Below are 25492 nucleotides of genomic sequence, written 5' to 3'. Positions count from 1 at the left end.
TAGCTTATGTGGCAAAATTACTACAGAAGGATGAAAAATGTTACTCACCTTTAACTCTGGTTTATGTTCAAACATAATGTGTTCAACATAATACCAATTTCAGTTCTTCCAGAAGTTGGATGAGGTCTGAGATCAGAAGTACTTTACTTCATAGGGATTCAGGTATCCTTACTGCTTGTTGTTCCACCTTCACATCTATCTGTCGAAGCTACAACACAAATGGGTCTGATCAAACTTCTATTTAAAGAGGTGCTGTTACTTTAACCTCTATAAAGTGGAGCTGCTCTGGCTAAAGTCTGATTGAAGATATTCAAAGACTGGCGGGGCTACTAAGAACCATCACCTGTTCTCATCCACTCTGCTGTACAATTTGATGCTAAGATGTGCCCAGTAATCAACCCATTGAGCTCTAAAAAAGTTCAGAGCTCTATGAAGTGAGAGTCCTGCTGTAAATACTTCTAGGGGCTGGAACCACAGTCACCCTTTTGCGCTATGCCACACTTTAACAACATAATCATGACACTGAGGATCTCATGTTGAAAGTGGCTTTTGTTTTGGAAATCATGGTCTCAAAGCTCTAGCAAGATACTGAATTTTTCTACTGAGAAACAACCCATTGTATTTCATTCAGAGAATAGTCTTCCAAATACATGCAGATGAACACAATTATGCAATATATTTAGTTTACCCATACCTGTTAACTTCCACTTTACGCCCAAAACTAGATTTTCTGCACAAGAAATCTTAAAATGAGTCCACTTTTAATAATGGCTGGAAGTAATCTGTGAGATAAATATGTGGACATATAAACATAATTCAGCGCTATCAAAGAGGACAGCTAAAGTGTACCAGATTTTTATTTTCTGGCCCCACAAGAAAATCTGATATTGTTACACCCAGCCGAATCAGACAAGAGCAGCCATCAATTTCTTTAGATATTTTTCTTTTAAGAAACTTAATACCTGTTTCTAAATTTAAAAATCATGTTACCATAGTTTAAAAAATGTAGAATATTACATTTCAATTTTTAGAAACTGGTATTAAAGTCTTAGTCAACAAGCAGAAATTAGAGTGATGGTGCTTTACCAAATGTGCATTTAGTAAGCAATAGAAACATTTGCACAATGATTGTCAGAACTCCAAGGATTGCTTTCTCTTCCGGGAAAGCTTTTGCCTGTTCTCTTTACAGATGGTGTACCTATACCTGCAACCCTTGCCTGCCCCGAGAGAGGAGACCTATGATGAAAAGGAGTCAATTCACACAAATGAGGAGAACTCTTTTTCTTGTAGGTTTTACTGCGCAGTTGTTGAAGCTATATCATCACATAATTTTAAACTTCTTTAAAAGTCTCAAGTGATCGATGTTCTTTAGGAATAATCAAACCCCTTTTTGATTTTGAATTAAGCGTAATACAGCAGGACAAAAAGATGTAAAAAGAAGGTGCCTGACTCATCTACAACTAAATGCAAGGCTAAGTGTCATGAATATTATGGCTTTTCAATCAAGGTATTCTCTGCTTGAGTTACATGTACTAGTCGATGAATCAAAATGCTGAGTGCAGGTGATTAATATGACGCATATTTAGTTTACATTATTATGTTCTGCAGTGTGATAATCAAGCTTACATAAATCTATTTGCAGCGTTTACTTTGAATGTTGACTGCTTCTTTTTACAATAGCTCATTGTTGATTTCAAAGACTTTCTAGATGGTTCACAACTACGCGTCTTGTCTATTGTTGCTATTTCAAAATAACAATCTTATAGGATGGAAATATCTGAAAGGGTACTTTCTGTTAATTGTTTTTGTTAAGAGTTTCTGACAACAAGATTATTTCACACAAGTTGAGCACAAATAGTGAAGGGTAGAGGGGAATCTTGACACTAGGACAGGACACATGGAATCATGCCCCGGCCCCAATTAATGGCTACCGGGACAGGAGGCATTTAGCCTTTGCTTTATGACTTATCAGTGCAGCTGGCCTTGTGAGACTAGAATAGGAGACCTTGCATCTGCATTAAACATTAAAGCTATTGTGCAAAAAGGTATGCAGTTGTGTACTATCCCTGAAATTCAAAATAGGTTTTATTTTCTGCTGGGCTAAAATTTTATTAACGCTTAGAAGTAGCAAAATGAGGGCAGGATTACTATAGATTTATCACTGCAGCATATTAGAGTAGTTCCTCTTATTTACACTTTGGGTGAACGTTGTTGCAGACATTTTATTTGTCTTTATTGTGGCTGCAATTCATATGGTGTGCACAAGACCAGGAGTATGATTTGAAATAAATATTTAATATGTAGCCCTCGAGTTCTAGCATTCTTGAATGCGTAATCCTTTAATGAAAGAGGATTTGGATTGATTATTATCTAAAACAAATCTCCCTCAAATATTGCAGTGAGTTAGGGAATGGTTGCACTACAACTGGTTTTCTGATTCAGATTGGCACACTGACTAAGTACATAGCACCAGGGGGTCTAGAAAACTGACCTATAGGTTTCTAGAACAATCTAGAAAATGCATCATAAGAGGAACCAAGATAGGCATACAGGCTATAGAAAAACCCACAGTCTTATACTACAGGACAGTCAGACAATTGCTGTACCAAAGAGGAAAACCTGTAGGAGGTTTTGGCAAAAGCAAAGGTATTCCAATTCTTCTTCAGTAATTTCCATTGCACAATATTTCTGTCATGGTTTGAATGCCAAAGTTAGTTTTAGAAAGCAATTAAAAAGCAATTTTTTTAAATAAACTATTTTACTTATTTTACAAATACAAAAGAAAGCTTCTCACCAAAACGCCCAAAGGCATCCTCTCTTATTCAATAGGAGATAATATAATCAAACATCAAGGAACAGAGACCTGGGTCCATAATAGTCCCACTATTTCCCCCAAATCCGCTCATGTTTATGGGGCATCCTCTAGCTCTGTAAATGGGTTCTTCTAGTTTTGCACACCAGTCAATTCCTGATCGCCATTCAGCTAACAGTGGTAGGCTGGTTGTTTTGCATTTCCACGCTATGTCTGTTTTATTGATCGCGTCCATGCCAATGAGGTACCCCCCCCCCCCAGTATTCATCCGATTGCCCAATATTCCTACAGGATTGTTTGGCATCAATTCTAGAGGGTAGCCTAGAGTTAGTTATCTGTCACCATTAAGTTGTTATCAATGGCCATTGCCGTGTCATGTCGAAAAAGTTGGCGTCTGTGGTAGAGCAGCGGTAACGGCTAAGGCTGGGCCATTTACCCCTATGCCATAATTTCAAGGAAGTGAGATAGGCACTATGTAAAAAATGCAGCTGGATTTGCCTAATCAGGAGGATATGGCAATTTGATGTGGGGCCAGACTGAATAAAGCTTATTTTCCGCATCTCTTACAGAATGAGTTAAGGCCAGTGTTAGACCTGGCATCATTGGCGTGAGTCTCCCTTCCATTTTGACGGATTGCCTCCTCTGTTTTGATATGTTTTTGCTGGTTTTATGCTTTGGGCACTGTGCCACTGCTAATCAGTGCCACAGTGCAAGTGCTCCCTATGTTAAATTGATGTACTAATTGGTTATTCCATGAATGGGTTATTTGATTTATCTGTCAGCCCCTTGTACAGTGCGCCATGTGTGCCCAGGGCCTGTAAATCAAATGCTGCCGGTGGGCTTGCAGCACTGGTTGTGCCACCCACAGAAGCAGCTTGTAAAGTGTGTCTCAGGCCTGCCATTGCAAGGCCTGTGTGCAGTCTAGCACTGCCATGTCGACTTGGCCAAGTGCACCCACTTGCCAGTCCCTAAACATTCCCGTTGCTTCATATTAGACACCCCTATGGTAGGCCCAAGTGCAGAGTGCATTGTAAGTATAAAGTAGGACATGCTTTGATGTGTGTAGCATGTTCTAATAGTGAATTACAGCCATTTTCGTTTTTTAACTATCGAAGGATACCTGTTCTCATAGGCCAGAATGGGTAGTTAGATTATTACATTCTTATAATCCTAACTGACTCAGGAACCATGGTAGAAATTCGAATTTAGTATGCCTGAACTCAGAATAATAAAATACATATTTTAGTGAAGTTTATTTTAATATTCTGTGTTTGCAAATACCACTTTTAGAAAGCAGGTATTTGCTTGCCTAACCATTTGAGCCTGCCTCTGCTGGGTTGTGTATTCCATGTCTGGGTTTGTGAGTGACACGGCTGGGGAATTCCAGGAGAGAGGCTGGGGCAGCCCAGTGGTGATTAGAGAGATCTGCAACTAGATGGGTGGGAGGAGTTGCACCTGGGACCTGAATAGGGCTGGGCCTTCCCTCTACAATGCTGGCTCCACCCCCTGTGGCTTGTCTGATGTCTCTGCCCTGCACTGTGAAAGGAGAGGAGGAATCATGTCAACAGAGTGCTCCAGAGCTGTATCTTCCCTCCCCTGTTCTGGCTACACCTCCTGTGGGGCGGCTGATGTCTCTGCCCTGCACAGTGAAAGGAAGAAGAGAGTCATGTAAACAAAGTGCTCAGGAACTGGTTTGGACTAGGCAGAGGTCTCTCTGCCTTCAGAGAACAAAGGATTTTTGGGTATAAATATTGGGACCCTGATCCCAAGAAATTAGATCACTTCTGGAACAAGAAACCTTTCTGCCAAGGAGAAGAACCAAGGAAGCTGCCGGAGTTGTGCTGCCCCTCTGCTGTTTGCTGGGCCTGCAGTGGTTGTAAGGACTTTCATCTACAGAATATTCTCTAAGGGCTTGAACTGTGCTTGCCTCCTGCTGAAGTCTCAGGGACAAAAGACTTCACCTCCAGCTCCCTCCTGATTTCCTTGCTGGGAATTATGACTCCAGTAACTTGCGTGCCGCTGGGAGCTGGAAGCGCGACGCATCGAGAAGAAGCGTGTCGCCGCCGCAGCTGAAATCATCGCAACGCTGGAGAAGAGAGCGTGCTTTGCATCTCCCTGGAAGAGTGTGTTCATCGAAGCTGTCTACTGTCGCATCGCAGGAGAAGCGTGACGCCATCGAGAGAGTCGCCATCGCATTACCGGAGAAGCGTGTCGCAGGGCCTGTCGCGGCTCCAAAGTACAGAGTCGTCGCAAGGCTGCCAGGGCGTCATCGCATCGCCGCATCAAGGGCGCCATCTTCTCGCATCGCAACCGGATCATCGTATCGCATCAAGGCGCCATCTTGCGCACCGCAACAGGCCCGCAGGTCGAGAATCTACGCATCATCTCCGCACCGGTAAGGCTCACGACGAATCCCCTACTCTGCGCAAGCATTGAGGAAGGACGCAACCGCTCCCCCGGGTCACAGAACCGACGTATCTCCCCTTTTGCGAGCCTTTTGTTCACTTTGCGTTACGCATCCAGGTACTTTGTTGAGAACTTGGTTGCATTTACCAACAACTTGAACTAAGAGACTTTAATCATCTTTTAAATAATCTTAAGTGTAGTATTGTGGATTTTTGTCATTTGTGGTCTTGTGTTTAAGTCTATATAAAGAATACTTATTTTTATAAAATCTGTGTTGTGTCCATCTGTAGTGTTATCCCTGTATTACTGTGTATATTCACAAATGCTCAACACACTGCCTCTGAGATAAGCCTGTCTGCTCGTGCCAAGCTACCAAGGGGTTGAGCAGGGGTTAAGGAGTGTAATCCCCTTATCTTGACTTATAAGTAAGGGTCCCTATTTGGACAAAGGTGAATACCATTGCCAACTAGAGACCCCCAGATCTAACAGCGTGATTCAATATTTAAGTAGCGTCCATTTTGAATTCAGACAAGAGGCATTTCACATCATTGTTATTATGGATGCTGCGGAGAGCTGTGAGTGAGAGTCAGCTCCACAGCCCCAACATACATTTTAAAAAGGCATATAGCTGACCAGGCAGAAGAAAAGATGGACTTACACACCGAGGCAGAGTGCATTCGTTAATATATTGAGGCCAGCAGTCTGAGACATTACACCAAGTAGTGGGGTTAAATCCTTCCAGCTGGGTCTCGCAGAAGATTACTCCCAGAATGCTCTTGCTAGTTTAGGGGTATTAGTGATAAATAGGAGTAATATTTTGAAAAATCCGCGAGGTCAAATTATTCGTTTTATTTACCATTTTATTAAGGCTTATAACAATGATGCATCTCATTTGTTGAATAATTGCAGTTCATGTTTTAGTTAGAAGGATTAGATATTTTCAATAAACATTTGAAAATGTATTATTGTCTCTTCTCTGTGTCAAACCTTGGGCATGCACAAGTGAAATACGAAAGTGTCAGATCTGTTTACATAAATACCTTGGGTATAAAGGAGGTCAGGTTCAAGGTTGCCAACAGCATCTATAACTCTAGAGGTTTAGGAGTTCAGATGCGGTACTGTGAGCTAGCCAGACCAACATTTACTGATGAAATAAGAAGACTCACCGCCTGTATTATGAAGTTTTGTTGATCCAATCCACAGTCCTACTAAATTTGTAAGGAACTGTGAAACATCACAAGTCGAGGTCATCCAGAGGGCCAACCCAGCCCTCCCATTGCCTCCTCAGGCGGGTAGGGACATCAGGGACATTGGCAGTTAGAGTATGGTATATGTATGAGACTAACTTTCAAGAATGCCCAAGAGGTGCCGAACTTGATCCCAATAGACCGAAAAGGAATGTGCTATTAACAGAAAATCGGCCTCATGCCTTTTTGACACTGGGACGAGCTAATTTGCAACTTGGCATTTATTCAGAGTCAAATCTTTGAATCCTCGAATCGCGTGTTTCATGTAAAACTAAAACATGTTTTTTTCTCTTTCGATCAATGCTTTGATTCAATCTTGAATATATAATGTAATGCTATACTTTGTCAGTTCCTCCCTCTCCTCCACAAATACACAAAAAACGATCTTCCAGGTCCAACTTATTTAAACTGCAGAAGTATGACTTGTGTGGGGCTAAGAAAACATGACTCCATTTGGCCCACCTTAAGAAATTACATTGACTTCCTGTCTGGAAAATTATGATCTTTAAAACGACGACTACTGTGCATAAACCCACCTACATAATTTTTGCAAAAATAATACCTACTTCAAACCAGTAAGATATTTGCGTTCAGAACAGAAATTTCTGCTTCAAATTCCCAGATTATCTTTTAAGGAGATACATATGTTTCTATTGCAACAGCAAGACTCTGTAACACTCTTTAAATATACACTGTCAATCTTCTCTATTTCGATTTAGAAAGTCTATGAAAACCTATCTTTTCAATTTATAATCTTGAAGTTCGGTTTTAGTGATCCTACACTAGAGCTTTATATATCATATCTCAAACTAACAACCTTATCGGCGCCAAGAAACGTCAGTGGTTGTGCATGATATAAAAAAAAACAACAGATCATAATTAAAATATTGAGGCATGTAGAAGGTAACTATAGGATGATTGGCTAAAGAATCAATCTCAACAAAGGCAGTCTTGACATAAATGGCCTGCTGCCCAGGTGTTGCAGTGGTTTAAGGAGTTTCTTAGAAAAAGGGCAATAAATGCAAGCTGAAGGAAGATTTCAGATATTTTTCATTCCCAAACGCATGCATTCTAAAGGGTTGACCAATCACAACCTCTGGAAAAGACCCCTAAAGAATATTAACTCGTTACTTCAGTGAATATGTTTGAAATATTTAGTTGACCTACAGCACAAAATACATTACCTGGCGATGCAGCTTGATAAATGATATTGTCGCCGTCTCGTTCTGGTACTGCAGTGTGACAAACTGCCATCATTGTTAAAAACTCACAAATCACTGGGGCAGTTGGCTGAAACAAAAATAAAAGTTCTTCACTATTATAGGCGCTAAACGAGCATCTTAGAAATGACAAATTCATATGAAAATGTTAAATCACTTAACAGCATATTTCCACTCCACACTAGGGAACATTACCCTTTTATAGATGTATGTGTCATGTTCCAAATGCATCAGCCTCACACATAATAAAGTAAACACAATGTATTAGCAACAATGTAATGATATAGAGCGTTTTTATGTGCAAAGTGTTAGTGCGCAGCATCCAAGACTGCTCAATGGATTAAAACGTCCACTGCTGAGAACTGGTAAGGTCAGAGACTCAAATCCTTGCTCACTAAGGCTTTCCTCCTTCTGAAACTGATAACTTGAACAGTACTGGCTTGGAGTACTTGGAAGTTTCTGTGATTAAATTCTGGGCAAATGATTAGTTAATCACACCCCTACATGGCCTTCTGATGAGCAATGGTTCTTCATGCATCACTAACATGGTATAGTTTCCTCCAGTGGAAAAAACACGTAAATACTTTAAAAAGTTGCAATCTAAAAAGTAGTTTAGAGAATATACATCTCTTCCTGGCCACGAACACCAGGCCACGTTTTTGTTGCATGATAGCCCAATGCCAGGTTATATCACCCAGAAGAAAAGGAGCACACAACACAATAACTACTTTTCTCTCTCTCCCATCAATTATTTTACATGAATCCACTGATTAATAGAATGAGAAAACATAGGAGGTAGGTGACACATAAATGTAAATGTAAATGATGTATTTGAGCTTATATAGCGCACAGCTACCCGCAGTGGGTTTCCCGGCGCTTGCTTAGGGAACCCGTCCTGGTATTCCCCTGTGAGATAACCCCGGCAGGGTATCCACAAGGTGAATGCCAGGCATCCTGCCGCGAGGGGCCGTTGTGGAGATTAAGCAAGCTATTGCCCAGAGTCGCAGAGTGTGAACCCGTAAGTCGAGAAGGCACCGGAGCGAGAATTATCGAGTCCGTGGAATTTTTAGCCCAAGACCCGCCGAGGCGGGGAATTGAACCCTGGCTCAGGGCCGATCTCAGCTTCCGGGTCTGCCGCCTCTAACCCCTGAGCCACACTTCTCCACATACTGAGGTAAGCAGTGCTTTGAAACGGAACTCAAACTAGGCATGAAATAAGAATTGTTAGACAGATCAGTCTTAGGGTAGTCCCCCAAACATTTTGACTTCACCTCTCCTATTTTTGCTGATCTCGTTTTTGCTGGCCTTGGGACTCTGTGTACTTTACCACTGCTAACCAGTGCATGTGCAGACTCCTAAAAACATGGTAACGTTGGCCTATCCCCAAATGGCATATTTAATTTACTTGTAAATTCCTAAAAGAGTGGCACTACAAATGCCCAAGTCATATAAATTAAATGTTACTAGTGGGCCTGCAACACTGATTGCGCCACTTAAGTAGCCCTTTAAACATGTCTCAGGTCTGCCATTGCAGTCTGTGCGTGCAATCTTTAACTGGCATTTCAGCCTAGCAAAATAAACCTTTTGCCAGGCCCAACCCATCTTTTTTAAATACATGTAAGTCATCTATAGGATAGGCACAGGACAGCCCACAGGATATGGTGCTGTGTTTTAAAAAGTTTGACAAGCATCTTTTAGTATTTCACGTTCTAATAGTGAAAACACTTAAATTCATTTTTCACTACCGAAGGTCTACCTCTCCCATAGGATAACATTGGAGCTACCTTACTACGTTTAATAAGCTGCAACTTCCAAATGGGAACAGGGAGCTAGTTCATGTTTGGTGTCTTTGGAATTGTAATGAAAAATCCTCTCTTATGGTAAAGTCAGATTTTAAATTATAATTTTGAAAATACCACTTTTAGAAAATAAGCATTTTCCTGCCTTAGCCTCTTAGTACCTATATACTGTCTCTAAGTCACGACCGAGAGTAGCTGGCAGTTGGGGTTTGTGTATTCCTCCTAGACAGCCACAAACAATAGAGAGCATAGGTGTCCCTTGATAGGATGGGAGGGAGGAGCTGGGTATAGCCCAACTTACACTTCAATATGCTACTTACACTTGAATATGCAGTGACCTGCATTCATACAAGGGGCTGTGCACCGCCAATTAGTTAGTCCAGAACCAAGGCAGGAAAGGCAGGAAGCCTATGCACTACAAATGGAACCCACTAGAAGCTTCTACAACTTCAAAGAAAGGCCCAGGTATAAATATTAGACCTCAGGCACCAACTCTTCATTACACTGTAAATACTCTGCCAGGAACAGGGACCGCTGTGCTGTTGAAAGGACTTCCACTCTGCTGAAGTGCAGCTCCAAAGTAATGCTTCCCTGCTGAGCTGACCTGCTGCTAGCTGCCCTCTTGCCTGGTTGAGAAGAACTGGACCTGCATCTGTTGAACCCAGGACCCCAGAGTGGCTCCAGGGGCTAGTTAGTTGGCCTCCTGACTAGAGTGTTAGGGGCAGGAAGGCTCCAACAACCTTGAACCCAGCAACTAGACTCTGCCATCTGTGAGTCCTACCCTGCCAAGCTGTTCCAGCTCAGTCCTGGGCCCTTGGAAGTGGGCCTGAAGGTGCTCTGCCAGCCAATCTGTTGACCCAGCAGCATTAACACATCTCCTCTGCTGTACGGCGCAATCTCAAGCAGAACCGATGCATCACCCTTGCTGCAGGGTTTTCTCAGTGCAAGCACCCTGCACCAACCTCGAAGCCCGCATCGGAACTGCCGCCTATGCAAAGTTTTTCATATGCAGGCCTTCGCATTGCAAATCACTTGTCAATGGCATCTACGATTATGCAGATTCTCGTCTAGCAGCTTCGCAGCTCCTTGGTGTCCTCTCGGCATCCTCTCAGCTCCGCAGCGCATCCTTGGTGACGAACCTCACAACGCTCCACAACTCCTGTTCAGAAGACCTGACTGGGTCACTATAACCAGGCCGCACTCCATCATGGTTGGCCTGAACTTAATGAATCTGTTCTGGTCCAGTGCAACCAGATATACAGTTGGCACTTTGAGCTTTTTGGTGCTATTTTCGCTGAAATCTTTACATTTGCATATCTTCAGCTCTACTAATTGGATGTTTGTTGTTTTGACCTTTTTTATTTATTAAAGATTAATCTATTTTTCTAAATCTGGTGTTGGATCCACTGTGCTACTGTTTGAAGTGTTGCACAAATGAACAAGTTAACTTCTGTCACACCTTATCTGATAGAGACTCTATCCAGCAGCAGATTCCTTACCTTGGAATAATCTCCAAACATCAGAGTGGATCTGGAATTTTTTAAGTTCGAAGTAAGCCTGCGCACAGATAGGTGGCGTTAGTTGGCTCCATTTGGCGTCATCTGCACCGGAAGTGACGTTTGCTGTACCTATATAGGTGCCACTTAGGCAAGTTCTCGGGCCTACCTTCCCGCATGTCACCGCCTACATCGAAGATTTGCTTCGAATGGAATGTACACCATTTTGACTCTTCCTGCGGTGCCACTCAAAATATCCACACATCGATCAACACCTCATGTGCAACCTGTGCCTTTCACCCACCATAAATAAGCTGACTGCAATGCGTGCAAGTCATCCCGGTCTAAAAAGACCCTTCGGGATCAAAGGGCCCAACAGTTACTTTTTGCGACTTTCCATGCCACAAGAACAGAGCCATGAAGTACATGGACAACTGGTGTGGAAAACGAGGGCTCTGAAAGAGGAGACACCCTGTCCCTAGAAATCCATTAGCAGAGGAGGGAGAATGAGTGGGTTGGTAAGGAATCTGAAGCTAAACAGAGTCTCTACGAAATAAGGAGTTACCGAAGGTAAGTAACTTATTCATCTGATAGAGACTTCTAGCCACTGATTCCTTACCTTAGAATAGATCATCAAGCAATACCTCCCCTGAGATTGGTCTGTGGACCTATTTCATGCGAGGAAATCCTGCAGGACCAAACAGGCAAAGTTCCCATCGCTACGGACCCAATTGTCCACACAGTAATGTTTAGTAAACGTGTGCAATGACGCCCTCGTTGCTGTCTGGCAGAAGTCCAGGACCGGAACTCCGTGCCCTAACACAGTGGTATCAGCTTTTGATCTGATGGAATGAGCGCGCAAACCCTCAGGGGGTTACTTCTTAGCCAATGTGTAGCAGATTTTGACACAGAGTATGATCCATCGGGAGATGGTGGTTTTCAATACGACCTTTCCCTTCTTCGCACCAACATACCCCATGAAGAGTTGGCCATCCACCCGGAACTCTTGTGTGCTGTCAAAGTAGCACGACAACACTCTTTTTGAGTCCAGACTGTGAAATTGCTCCTCTCCTTTGAAGAGATGAGACAGAGCGTATAATGTAGGCAGAGTGATAGTTTGGCCTATATGAAATGGGGTGACCACTATCGGGAGAAAAGATGACCTCGTACAAAGCACAAACTTGTGTGGCTAGATGTTCATATCAGGAGGGTTGAAGGACAAGCCCTGAAGCTCACTGACTCCCAGGGCAAATGTTATCGCCACTAGAAAGGCCGTCTGGGTAGAGGCTCAAAAGTAGCATACATTCAGAAGGTGAGGACAAGATTGAGATCCCACTGGGCCATAACAAAAGTAGTGGGAGGGAACCTATGCTGCAAACCTTTTTTAAACCTATGTACAAGAGGAGATTAAAACAGTGAAGGTTGATCAGCAACCGAAGGAAAGCAGAGTTGCAGACAGGTATTCCTTAACAGTACCCAGAGTTTCTCTGCTGGGCAAGGGAAAGAACAAACAAGAACACCTGAAAAACAGCTGCAGAAAGGGGGTCAATGTGTCCTCCAGAACACCATGCCATAAATGTAGCCCAACATCAGGTGTAAACCGACTTGGTAGAGCGCAGCCTGGCTGCCAAGATAACATTACAGACTTCGGGCGGCAGGTCGAAAGCTGTCAACTGTCGCCGCTCAATCTCTACATAAGAAAGTGGAGCATTAGCAGGTTCCGGTGTAAAACGGGAGGACTGATTGCCATGCTCAGTAGCTCAAGATACCAGACTCTCTGTGCTCAATCCGGGGCCACAAGGAGGACTTGGGCCTGGTCGTTCCCGATCTTCTTGAGAACTCTGGGCAGAAGTAGTATGGGCGGAAATGCGTACAGGAGGCACAAGCTCCATTTGAGGTGAAAGGCGTCTCTGAGAGAGAGCTGCCTTGGAAACTCCAGCACACAGAATTGCTGACATTGTGCATTCTTGTCTGTGGCAAATAGATCTAACCAACGCTCTCCCACTGCTGAGAGAGACCTTGCACAACCTACGGATGCAGACGTCACTTATGAATTACTAGGCATCGTTGGATGAGTTTGTCCGCCCAGGCATTCAAAGAGCCCCACCAAGTGTTGAACCACCCAAGAAATTCCCCAACATTCCAGCCATGTCCCCTAGACAAAGGGTCAACAACCACACCTGCCTTGTTTATTGCAGTGCCACAAGGCGTTGCTCTTGTCCGTGAAAACCTTCACTAATTTTCCCCAAATTGAGGGTAGAAAGGCTTTCAATGCCGATCAGATTCCTCAGAGCTCCAACAGGTTGATGTGGAGTCCGGATTCCACCAGAGACCAGAGCCCTGTGATCTCCATATCTCCCAGATGGCCACCTCATCCCATATGTGATGTAACTGATGTCAAATCTAGTTAGGAAAGGGAGAGGGGTCTGCCACTGACCCAATCGCGTTTCGCAAGCCACCACTGCAGGTCCTTTGCAGTTCCTTCTGGGATCTGGGCCATGTCAGAGAGATTTCTTTGATGCTGTGCTCACTGGAACTTCAGGTCCCACTCAAGAACCCGCATATGCCAACAGGCATGCGCCACTAGCAGGATGCAGTAGGCTATGGGGCCCAGCACCCTCAGAGTCAGCCTCCCCGAAATGCAGGTTGGAGGCTGAAACATCGGTATCATAGCCTGAATATCATGGACTCACCTTTTGGGAGGATAAGTTCAAAACTGCACTGTTTCCAGATCAGCTCCGAAGAAAATGAGCGTCTGATAGGGAGTCAGGTGTGACACTGGCACATTGATAGGGAACCCCAGTAAATGCAGAAGGCCCGCCGTAGTCTGGAGGTTGGAGATAACCTGGAACCAGCCCACCTTTAACAGCCAGTCACCAAGAAAGGGGAAGACTCGCACCCCAGATCTACGCAAATGAGCTGCAACTATCGCAATCACCTTGGTGAACACCCGCGGGGCACTGGTGAGGCCAAAGGGGAGCGCAGCGAACTGGAAATGCTCTTCGTCTACCATGAACCGCAGGTAACACCTGTGGGTAGGCCGGAAGGGAATGTGGAAGTATACGTCTTGCAAGTCCAACGCTACCATCCAGTCTCCAGGGTCTAGGGCAGACAGGACCTGAGCCAGACTAAGCATCTTAAACATCTCTTTCTTGAGGAAGAAGTTGAGAGAGCGCGCAGGTCAAGGTTAGGACGAAGGCCTCTGTCCTTCTAGGGCATCAGAATTTAGCGGGAATAGAAACCACGATCTACTTCTGGTGCTGACACTCTCTCTATAACTCCTTTAGCAAGAGGAGCCATCACTTCCTGGAGGAGAAGAGAAAGGTGGTCCTCCATCAGCCTGTTGTGGCATGGAGGATAGGGTTGTCTCAAAGGAGAGGGCGTAGCCCCTTCGGACAATTTGCAAAACCCACCTGTTTGATGTTATGGACTGCCAGGTGATGGCGAATCATGCCGCCAACTGGGTGCTCTTGCAGATAAGTGGGCAGTCTAGGAGGGTTTGAAGGCTGCTGCTGCAGGGAGGTTGTAGACTGACACGACCGCTGTCCACCAGACTCCCGGGGTTGGTAAGAACTGAATCCACGGCCATGCAGAGGCGGTTAAGCGTGCGCACCCCAGTGGCTATGCGGGTATAGACTGAGTTGTGCGCCCCTTCCATGGCCACGAAAGAAGCGAAAGGTGGATTGAGGGTAACAAGGGGGCATAGAAAGGCCCAAGGACCTGGCCGTAGCCGTGCTGTGCCTAAAACACTCTAGTGCTGAATCCGCATTGTCTCTGATGAGATGTGAGCCATCAAAGGGCATGTCCATGAGTAAGGACTCGACAACCCAAGAAAAGGCAGTAGTGTTCAACCAGGTGTGGCGTCAAGGGGCTACTTACGACGAAACCACTCTGCCTAGTGAGTCAGTGGTGTCAAGTCCACAACGGATGGTGAACTTTGCTGCATCCTTCCCATTGGCAAAAGCCTGAGAGCGTAAAGGCCGGCTCTCCTCTGGGACGATTTCCAGCGCCTGCATAACTGTATCCCACAGAGCAGGGAATAACGTTCCAAAAGGCACACAGTGTTCATAGACCACAGTGCCAGGCTGGCGGAAGAAAACATCTTGTTACCAAGATTTCCAGTCTTTTGGATTCCCTGTCCAGGGGTGCGGTAGAAAATGTGCCAGGATTAAGTGGGACATGGAGACTTTGACCATCACGCTATCTGGGGTTGGGTGAGGAAATTTGGGTCGTCAGGGGCGGGTCGACTGCTGCGGGCAAGTGTCCTGTTCACAGGAGTCACAATCAGGACACCAGCAAGTACCTCATTGATAGGGAGGAGTGGTTCTGATGGGGACACTCCCAGCTGAAGCACTTCCGTCAAGAAGCTAGTCTTGACTACCACTGAGGGCAGGCTAAGGTCCAGGACCTCAACTGCCCTTTGCACCACCTTCTCAATTGATACTTCCTCCTCAGTAGCCACAGTAGCGAGAGCAAGCACACCAGTATCTGGAGAAGTCTCCAGTCCACTGGCTTCACCCAGATCCTCACTCCAGTCCAAATTCTGTTCTTCGTAAGGCTGGTATTCTTCAAGGTCCAGCGACCCCTCCCTAGCCCGTAAGAATAGGGCTTAAGCTCCGGTCTGGAAAGCAAAGCTCAACTCAGTGCTTGAGACGGCATCGGACGATGCCCCTCCGGTTCCGTGTCGGAGTCGGGGATGAGAGTGGGGATGGTGACGCCCGTCGCACCGGGAGCAACAGTCTCGGGATCAGCGTTGGGGAAGGTTAAGGTGGACCGACTAAGGCAGATTCGGATCCATCAGGGGTTACCTGGGGCTCGACTGGCACTGGTATGGATCCAGTAGGAGCTCCTCTCGAACCTGCAGGGCCCGAAGGTGCGCAAGAGGGAAAAGTGCCACCCAAAGATGAAGTGCATGGCCTCATCAAACGCTCTCAATTGGGCAGAGGTTGCAGCAGTGGTGCACATCGAGCCACCATGAACTTGAGAGCACTTCCTTAAGGTCTTCAGGTGCATGGCATGGCAGTCAGAGCAGACCTTCGCATCATGATCCCACTTGAGCCAACAGAGGCATACAAGGTGCAGGTCCGTCACCGACATCTGTCAGTGACAGGCACCGCAGGGACTTAGGTCGGCCTTTCTGGATGACATCCAGGCCACACCAGGAGGAAAACATCAAAAATGACTGACAAAACATCGATAAAATCGAGTAAAAGATTTGCTAAGGTGTAGCTCTTCCTCTATCTGCGCAGCCTGACGCAGAAAGAAAAGAACTGATGTCAGAGCACCTGGGTGGCACCTACTTAGGTTCTGCAGATGTCACTGCTGGCGCAGATGACATCAAGTAGCCAATCAACGCACACTACTAGCATGCAGGGGTACTGCTCATGAAAAAACCTCTGGATCAAGTCTGACACCTGGGGATAATTCTAAGGTAAGGAATATGCGGCTAGAAGTCTCTATCAGATACTTTACTCATTGCCTCCAAGTTAAGCCTGACTGCTCTGTATCCATCTACCATGGGGTTGAGCACAGGTTAATTTAGGCTTTGCTTGTGACTTCTCCCTGAGAAGGACTGTGGTTCCTGCTTGAGTAGGGTTTTACCCCCTTCAACCAGCAACCCAATTTCTCTTCTGACCACTTTCTGCCCAGGATACAATTCTGGAGATATTTATAAGAGGGACTTGAGCCGGATTGCCAAAAATAGAGCTATGCATTTAGAACACCTACCAACTTGAACTCAACAGCGTCTCTTTTCAGGGAAATTGCGAAGACAGCTTACGTCCTGGTCTACTGCACCCCATTGATTAATCGGGTTGACTTCCCATTGTTTCCTGTTGCGTGGCTTTTGATTTTGGAACAACTCGGGTCTCTACATACAAATATATTATTTTGCGCTTGCTGTAACACATGTACTACAGGTACTGGGTTTGATTCACACACTGCATTTTGAAATACATAAAGTAGTACTACAGTAGTACTTACTACAAAATGAAATCCACAAACCTACAAGTGAAAATCTCCACCTCTTCAATCTTTTCTATGGGGAGAACATCATACATGCAAGTTTACAACTTAGTAGTAAATGGGGATGGGACCATGGAGGAGCCTGGAAAAAGGGGCATACTTCCAATTAAATGGAAAGGGTTTAAAGAGGAGTAAGAGGAATTTAGGAAGTGTAAGGAAGAATATTAGATAGGGACATGTACCCACCCACAAATGAGTAAGCCTATTGCCATTCACAAACTACACTTCTAAAGTTACCACAGCCAGAAAAGACCCACAGCCACAGCAATAGTAAATATACTCCACGGCAGAGCTGGAGTACATCGAGCACCATACTTGGCCAACAATTTGTGGTGCAACAACCTCCCATAGAAAATAATGGAGGTAGGGACCGAAAAATAGAACGCCATTGGAAATAATAAAAAATAAAACACAATTAATTAACCCGTTGGCTGCTGCAGTCGGCCAACGGTCGTCGCATGCACTACCTTGGTAGTGCTGTGCACGTCCGTTGGCCAACGCTGCCCCACCCGTTTTTCAAACGTTCAGCACTGGAGCTGAACGTTCTACGCAGCCAACGGGTTGAACTAGTTCGAAATATTAATTAATTTAATGTTCAAAATATAATAAAATATTCAGTATTTGAAAACAGTTCAATAACTTTTTAGAAAGAAAACCTTAATATAACATTACTTTTTATAAAAAGATAATTAAATTACTTGCAATTAATTCTATACATCGCTTATAATAATTTTTAATTATCAGGGTGGATATCTCCCTACCATACAGTATTGGTAAGAGTAAAAACGTTTAGCTAACTTTAAAAAATAAATTATAAAAATATTTGTTTATTAAATTTTAATGCAATATCTTTTGCCAGCATGATATGAGTTAAATAACAAAACATATTTTGTACATTGTTATTTTCCTTTGAACATCTTATAAGAACCTTACAAAATTACAACTTCTTTTACTTTTGCAAAATATTGTAACAGAGAATTATTGGGACACCACTTACATGATTGCTTTGAAGATTTTCCAGCAATGACAAATCATTAAAACCTTCTTGTTCAACAAACTGAGATTCATGCCTAAGAAAAAAAATAGAAACAAAAAATAATATGTACTTCTTGAACTTTGCTCAATAGCTTTTATTCCATTTTTTATTCTCTCAAATATTTGAATCTTGCATCTACTAGATTTCAGAATTTTGCATTTAGAGAATTGAGCTCCAAGGACCCAATTTTCATTGTAGCCCTTACAAATGAGAAAAAAGAAGCACTTGCAAAGTTCAACCTGCATCATATTTCCTCTACAAATCCACATACTTGAACAATCGGAATTTCAGGTGATGCGTCCCAGATAGTGTTTTTAAGGTAAAAATTAAAAGGAGGTGTTGGATGTACCCATGCCCACAACAAGTGTGCTGGGGAATACCACTGAACAGCCTGTCAACAGAATATATATGAAAAACCTAAATGGTACGATGCAACACATCATGCAGAAAATAGTATAGTTATTTTTCTATACACAATGGCCCTGATTACGATGTTGGCGGAGTTTTCTCCAACCGACACTCAGTCGGCGGTCACGGCTGTCTAATTACAATGCGACTGAACACTGTTCGGTCACATTCCTATACTTTACAATGGGAGCATCTACTCTGGCCAGAATTAATTCTCCCATTGTAAAATAGGAGGTGCAGTTAAACCCTGCACACCGTAGCAGGCACCTTGAGGGGCCTGCCACGGAGTGCAGGGATCAACAGGGGGCACCATACGTGACCCCCTCGGCCATACCCCCAAGAGGGCTCTGCCGGGAAAGGCTGCCGAAACCAGACATCGCAATCCTACAGGCGGAAGGAGCCGCCCTTGGATTACTGGCCACATTCTCACTGGCAGACAAGCAGAATGACCATCCAGATTCCGTTCCGACCGCCTCCATCGTAATGAGGCAATCAGAAAGGAATCAGAGTGGTATAATATGATGGGGTCGGAGCCGTTTCCTTCTGCATCGTAATCAGGTCCCAAATTGCTCTTATTCACTAGGCTTGGCCAACAATTTGTGGTGCAACAACCTCCCATAGAAAATAATGGAGGTAGGGACCGAAAAATAAAACGCCATTGGAAATAATGTTAAATAAAATACAATTATTTAACCCGTTGGCTGCTGCAGTCGGCCAACGGTCGTCGCATGCACTACCTTGGTTCTCCTTGCCACTAAGTAACGAAATCCGAAATGGCTTCCATCGATGTTTTACCAGAGTTGTGCAAGCACAGATGAATGCCAACGTCATATGTGACAAGAAGAAGCCAACCCTTTCATCTTTCCAAGAGGAAGCCTCAAGACCTTAATGTAACAGAATGCATATCAGTTAGCCACATAGCCAGCCACTACGTATCTTTAAGGCACACCACCTTAGCACTTGCGGAATGAGCCCAACACCAGACATTGTTTGGGCTCTACACAGATGTCAGCAATGGGTGATTAAGGTCAGTATCTATTTGGCCTTAGAAGCTGCTCTCCTGGCATCATTGTCCCTGTAAGCCACAAACACTTTGGGCTTGATTTATAACTTGGTGGACAGTTAACTCCGTCACATTGATGATGGACACCCGTCTGCCGAAATATAAATCCCATTATGTCCTATGGGATTTATATTTCGGTGGACGAGAGATCCGTCACTGTTGTGACGGAGTAACCCGTTGCCAAGTTCTAAATCAGGCCCTTGGTCTTTCAAAAGTAGGTCCATGGTTTGGGTAAGATTAAAGAACAGGACCTGCTTAACATGGAATTGTTATGGGATCTCTTGAGTCAAGGAAGAATTAAGACTAGGAAAGACATCGGGTGAAAGTCATCTTTGTTTTATTGGAACTATAATATTTTCCAAATGCAAGAAGTGTGCAAACTCTGCCCATAAAAACATTGCAAAGGGCTCTGAGGTGCAAAGGTCTTGCAACTTGCTTGTGTGCCTGGCTTTATTATAGACACCAACAAGGCCTTCTTACACCACAGACATTTCAAATTTCAAGAGGTCACTATGAGGAAGAACTAAATATAGGAATCACCAAGAAGGCAATTTCTCATTACACTGTCATTCTATTTCCCCTTCTTCACCACTGATATCAAATACAATTGAAGACCCTCAAAAACATTGAAAAGGGGGAGAGTGCATATGCAAGACTAGGTTTCAAGCAAACAGGAAGTGCAAAACATTTGGATCAGTGGGCTCAGCTTTACAGGAAGAGGTATCCAGTGGATAATGCAAATAAAAGCAGGGTAGCAAACATGGCTGTCCTGCACTCTTTCACAGATGCTGCTTTAGCTTTAGTGGCCCAAGCATGAGGAGATCAAAATACTTTTGCCTCATTGGTTATGGAGATTCAGGAGACTATCCAGCTAGCAATGGGAGCCTTTGCCTTCTGAAAGAAAACAACCTATCCAAGTAGATTATAAGAGCAATGGAAAAAATTAACTTAGGCAGACTTTCCACAGCCAGGGAAGAATAACGTCTTGGTTGGAATTGAAAAATAATTATTAGCTGGCTTAGGCTTCACTCTGACAAAATCTTTGCAATAAAAGAGATCACTTTCACAGCAGAGCTTTGTCCTCATTTTAAACTAGACATAGGTCTTTTGGAGACAGCTTTAAGTTATCCTACCCTTCTTACTGAAGTAACACCACTAAATACATAATAAATTAAGCTTAAATAAGGTTCCACAGTGAAGCAAGTCTCAAATGGAAGGGTGCAACTAACGCAAACTACCAAAGTGCCTCCTACCTGCCTCATCTTAAGTAGAACCTTTTACAGGTCTCAAACATACTAAGCAACAGATGATAAATAATGTTTACTGGGATCTGTAGGATTTGAATGTTTTCTAGATGCCGTTCTCATCGCCCGTACGGGCATTGGTCTACAGACCCTTCTGGAGCTTTTTGGCTCCTTTATGGCTAACTTAGACTTAAAAATCAATGTAACCAAATCACACACAATGATTGTGGGCCCACAGAAAAATAAATTACACACAAAAACCTTTACCTGTAAGGGTGAGGTTCTCTCCAGGGTCCCTGTTTTCCCATATTTAGGGGTCCTGTTTGATGAGAAAGGCTCTTGGGTTCCGCAGATTAAGGCCAAGAACATTTCTTTAGCTCGTTCTACAGCAGCCTTGATGGCCTTTACGAAAAGATTAGGGGCTAAACCAATGGAGGCTGTGTTAAAAGTCTACAAAAGTAAATGCGTTTCCATTGCTTCATATGGTGCAGCTCTGTGGGGGTATGCTAACTTGGATAGCATGCAGAGGGTAGAAAACAAGCTTATTAGAAGAATCTTATTGGTTCCAAATTCTACACCTACCTACTCCATACATGAAGAGGTTGGCCTACCCTATATCATAGATGGACTGAAATTGGCCCCTTTACTTTTCTGGGCCAATACCTGGTTAAATACGGAGTTGTCTTTAAACCATATAATTCTTAAAGATGTGATTGCAAGGAAGGGGGCAATGAAAATATTATGGTTGAAATACATAAAGTCATCATTCACTGCCCTCGGGAGACCAGAACTATATACAACACCTTCAAATATTAGGAAAACGGACATTGCATGGATTAAGAAGGAATTCCAGGGGAGGACACATTTAGAGAGAGAGGAGTTTGAAGTCAACAAACCATTAGTAAGAGCACATTTGGTCTTGTCCTCTTCCCCCTCTATGGAACCATACCTGCAATTTGTTACTAAACCCTTGCACAGATTTTTATTAACCAGATTTAGAATGAACTTGATCCACTATTCACTAGGCTGTTTCCCTGTGTGGGGAAAACCAGAGCAAGCACCACCCTGTGAGTGTGACCAGTTTTCTAATCAGGACACTCTCCATTTTACGTTTTTCTGTGGGCTTTACAATATGGAGAGGGGAAAATATCTAATACCTCTCCTGAAAACTATGGGCTTTATACAAGTGAGACCAGCCTTGCTTTTTCTTCAACGGTTACCGGATGCACATGTCACTTTCTGTGTTGCAAGTTTTCTAACAGCCGCTTATAGAGGAAGAAACAAAAGAATCCCTAGAACTGTATTATTTTAAACTAAAAGTGAACCAATATATCAATTTTAACTCTCTTTTTACACATTATGGTGTTTAATTAAGTGACTTTTTTAAGGACGCTGTGTAAAATAAATGTATTGTGGGTACTTTTAAAATGTTTTAAATGTATGTATTATTCTTGCCTTTTATGATTTTAACAAAAATCGAATAAAGTGTATTTTGACTGACTGACTGAGTCATAAAACATCATATAATGAGGCCTACAAAAGGTTTATGTGGCAAAAGCAAAGCCGTTTGCATTTGATACGAAGGCATTGTTGAGTCCACCCTGATAGCACAAACAGAAATATTTGTTAAGCGTGTCACAGTGTATGAGAAAGGAACAGGAATAGGTTGCAATTGATCTTCCGGAGTAAAATAAGTACCAGCTGACTAGGGAAGAATTTAAACAATATTAAGCCAGTGCTTTGTAAGAACTGAATTTGATTAATGGTATTTTGAGAGCATCTTCTCACCAGAACTAAAAGACTTTGCTATACTCTTGAATGGAAGTAATACCTACAGAAGTTCTTATTGACTCTTGACAACAGAGTAGTAAGGACTCAGGTTATATTTAGTATTTGCTTCAGTTCAGTATTAATTTACTATATTATGGAGAAGGAAAATGCAGACTATACAGCTAAATGCAGCACATTCGGTGGAGGTATAATTTAGTTATTCTGTTATATTAACACTTCTTCAGCACGTGAAAGATGACCAGTTAACCTTTATGACACCACACTGCGCAGCACCACATGGCGCGTTTTAGTTTTTTGGTCCTGTCTAGGCAGTGCCTGCTCTGTGTTTGAGGCATTTGGTATTCAGTTCTTTGGGTTTGAACAAGCCTAGCACTTTTCATCGGTCTGCTTTTACAAATTCCTTCATTTTCATTGGTTAATAGTATACATTCACCCTGCCTTTTGACTGTTTTGTTCCGCCCTGCAGACTGCCCCTGCTACATGGATACTTTCATTATTAGCCATATATTTTAGTTTCAGTGCACTACTTTTTTTTTCCGCTTTCGCCTCGCTTGTGCCAAGCACTGCTCCCAGGTCACTTAATCTCCACGAGCTGTTCCCCCAACACCACCTCCCACAACTTGTTTCTTTGCAGTTTTTTGGCGTTGCTCCCAGGTCATTTGGGGCCAGATGTAGGTAATTCATATTTACCGACTCTTAAATACCGAATTTTACCGATTCGGTATTTAAGAGTCGGTAAATATGAAGAGGGGAGATGTAGGCAATTTGAATTTCAGAATTACCGAATCGGTAGGATTCGGTATTTACCGATTCGGTAAATACCGAATTGGTATTGCCCATTGATTCCTAAGGGCCATGAAGCCCATAGGAATCAATGGGCAATACCGATTCGGTATTTACCGTTTTTTGGCGTTGCTCCCAGGTCATTTGGGGCCAGATGTAGGTAATTCATATTTACCGACTCTTAAATACCGAATTTTACCGATTCGGTATTTAAGAGTCTGTAAATATGAAGAGGGGAGATGTAGGCAATTTGAATTTCAGAATTACCGAATCGGTAGGATTCGGTATTTACCGATTCGGTAAATACCGAATTGGTATTGCCCATTGATTCCTAAGGGCCATGAAGCCCATAGGAATCAATGGGCAATACCGATTCGGTATTTACCGAATCGGTAAATACCGAATCCTGCAAGGGTGCAGGGGGTGTCACTTTGACACCCTCTAGTACCCCAAATACAGGCATGTGTGCCATGTGGCACACAGACATGCCCCTAAGGGCATGTCTGTGTGTCATATTGCACAGGTGTGCATGCACAGATGTGCATGCACACCTGAATTCAGTATTTTACCACACAATAGGATTGTGTGGTAAAATACCGACTCTTAAGGGCCTGTGGCACTCTTAGGAGTGTCACCTACATATGGATTTACCGATTCGGTAAATATACCGATTCGGTATTTTACAGAATCGGTATATTTACCGAATCGGTAAAATTACCGATTCTTAAAATAACATGCCCCTACATCTGAAAACCCTAATACCGGTCGGAAAAGGCCGAAATCGGCCGTTTCCGACCGGTATTAGGGCTCCTACATCTGGCCCTTAATCTCTCAGAGCCGTTTCCCCAACATCACCTCCCTCACAGCTTGATTTTTTTGCAGTTTTACTCGCATGTATTTTTAGCCAGCACGATGGACAGGAAAGTATTGGAACACTTTATTTTAGCACCAGTGACAATACACAATAACACATGAATTTTTGGGGAAAAGCATGAGTAAATCAAGTGATTTGCCCAGAATCACAGGATGTTGAGCCGATGCTGAGACTCTAACCTGGTTCCCCAGCTCTGAATTTGTCAGCTCTAGCCGTTATACCACGCCCGAGACATTACACCCTTACTTTGAGCCTTGCTTTCTTTAGCTGTCTACTGGAGGGCGATTTAAGCACAACATGCAGAGGTGTAGCAAGGATGCATGTGCCTGCTGGGGGAGGTGTCCGTCTCTAAACTTGCGCTGACCTCTGGCATTTGAAATTATAGGGGAAGGTTGCTGTACAGCGTATAGTGCTGGAGTTGTTTGGTAACATTGCGTCCACTGTATTTCCAGCATTCACAGTCCAATACAATCGAATGTGAGTCTGAAGATCTTTCCTTAACCGCACCTCGCAAAACCCCTCAATGCGGCATTCCTTTCATACGGCTGCTGAAGGTGTAGACTACGAAGCCCCCACTCAGGATGCCTCAGCTCAACTGACTTGTTTTTGCTGCTGGAGCTTCTTTTTACTTTGTAATCAATGTCTTTTCGAGACTGCATGTCGTTTTTGAAGTTGTGCTTTTTGGAACATTATTTCTGTGTAATGGACCCTCAAAGTGCTGTGCTGATTGTTTACATGTCTGTCACCCTCCCTGTAGTGTCACTGCAACCCTTGAGGAAAAAAATCACTTTCTCCTTCTTTTTTTAGATAGCGTGATGGATTTGAAGGTATTGGAGTACTTTATATGAGCACCAGTTGCATTAAACAAAAACATTTTAACAGGTTTTACAGGTTTAACACCCAAATATAGCAATAAGCAACCGAAAGGTGACCAGTCAACCTTTGCAAAGGGCCTTCCACTGCACAGAAACATGTCGCTGCCTTTTCAGTAACTTTTTTACTGTTTGGGCTAGAAACGCTTTTTAAAAAAATCTGCAGATTATGCATGTGATGATGGATTAAGTGGCCAATGTGGCAAATCCATAATTGTGTGCAAAACGCCATTATAGCACATATTGCCTTTCTCAATAAACAATGTATTTCACTTTTACGTAGTTTCAGTAACTTATAAAGCTATATATAACTGCTCACCAAGGTAAAATTTACAACAACAAAAAAAATGTATTAATCACATAGGTCAAACCTAATGCATTTACCAATGCTTTAAAAAAAGACACACAGATCTGGAG

The 25492-nt window shown here is 43.4% G+C and overlaps 1 protein-coding gene across 1 annotated transcript in view; it reads right to left on the bottom strand.

The window, feature by feature from the left end:
* Nucleotides 1-25492, bottom strand: part of ATP8A1 (ATPase phospholipid transporting 8A1) — a 780070-nt gene that overhangs the window by 313603 nt on the left and 440975 nt on the right. Inside the window, exons 16-17 of the mRNA XM_086963885.1 lie at nt 18002-18074; nt 7650-7755 (exon numbers count right to left, since the gene is read on the bottom strand). Coding sequence (XP_086820011.1) covers nt 7650-7755; nt 18002-18074 — 179 coding nt within the window. The remainder of the gene's footprint in view (nt 1-7649; nt 7756-18001; nt 18075-25492) is intronic.

This window comes from Lissotriton vulgaris, chromosome 3_1 (genome assembly GCF_964263255.1).
Source record: "Lissotriton vulgaris chromosome 3_1, aLisVul1.2, whole genome shotgun sequence".
NCBI classification, from domain to species: domain Eukaryota; kingdom Metazoa; phylum Chordata; class Amphibia; order Caudata; family Salamandridae; genus Lissotriton; species Lissotriton vulgaris.
The sequence above is the reverse complement of the archived record's forward strand: the minus strand, read 5'-3'. Positions and strand labels throughout refer to the sequence as shown.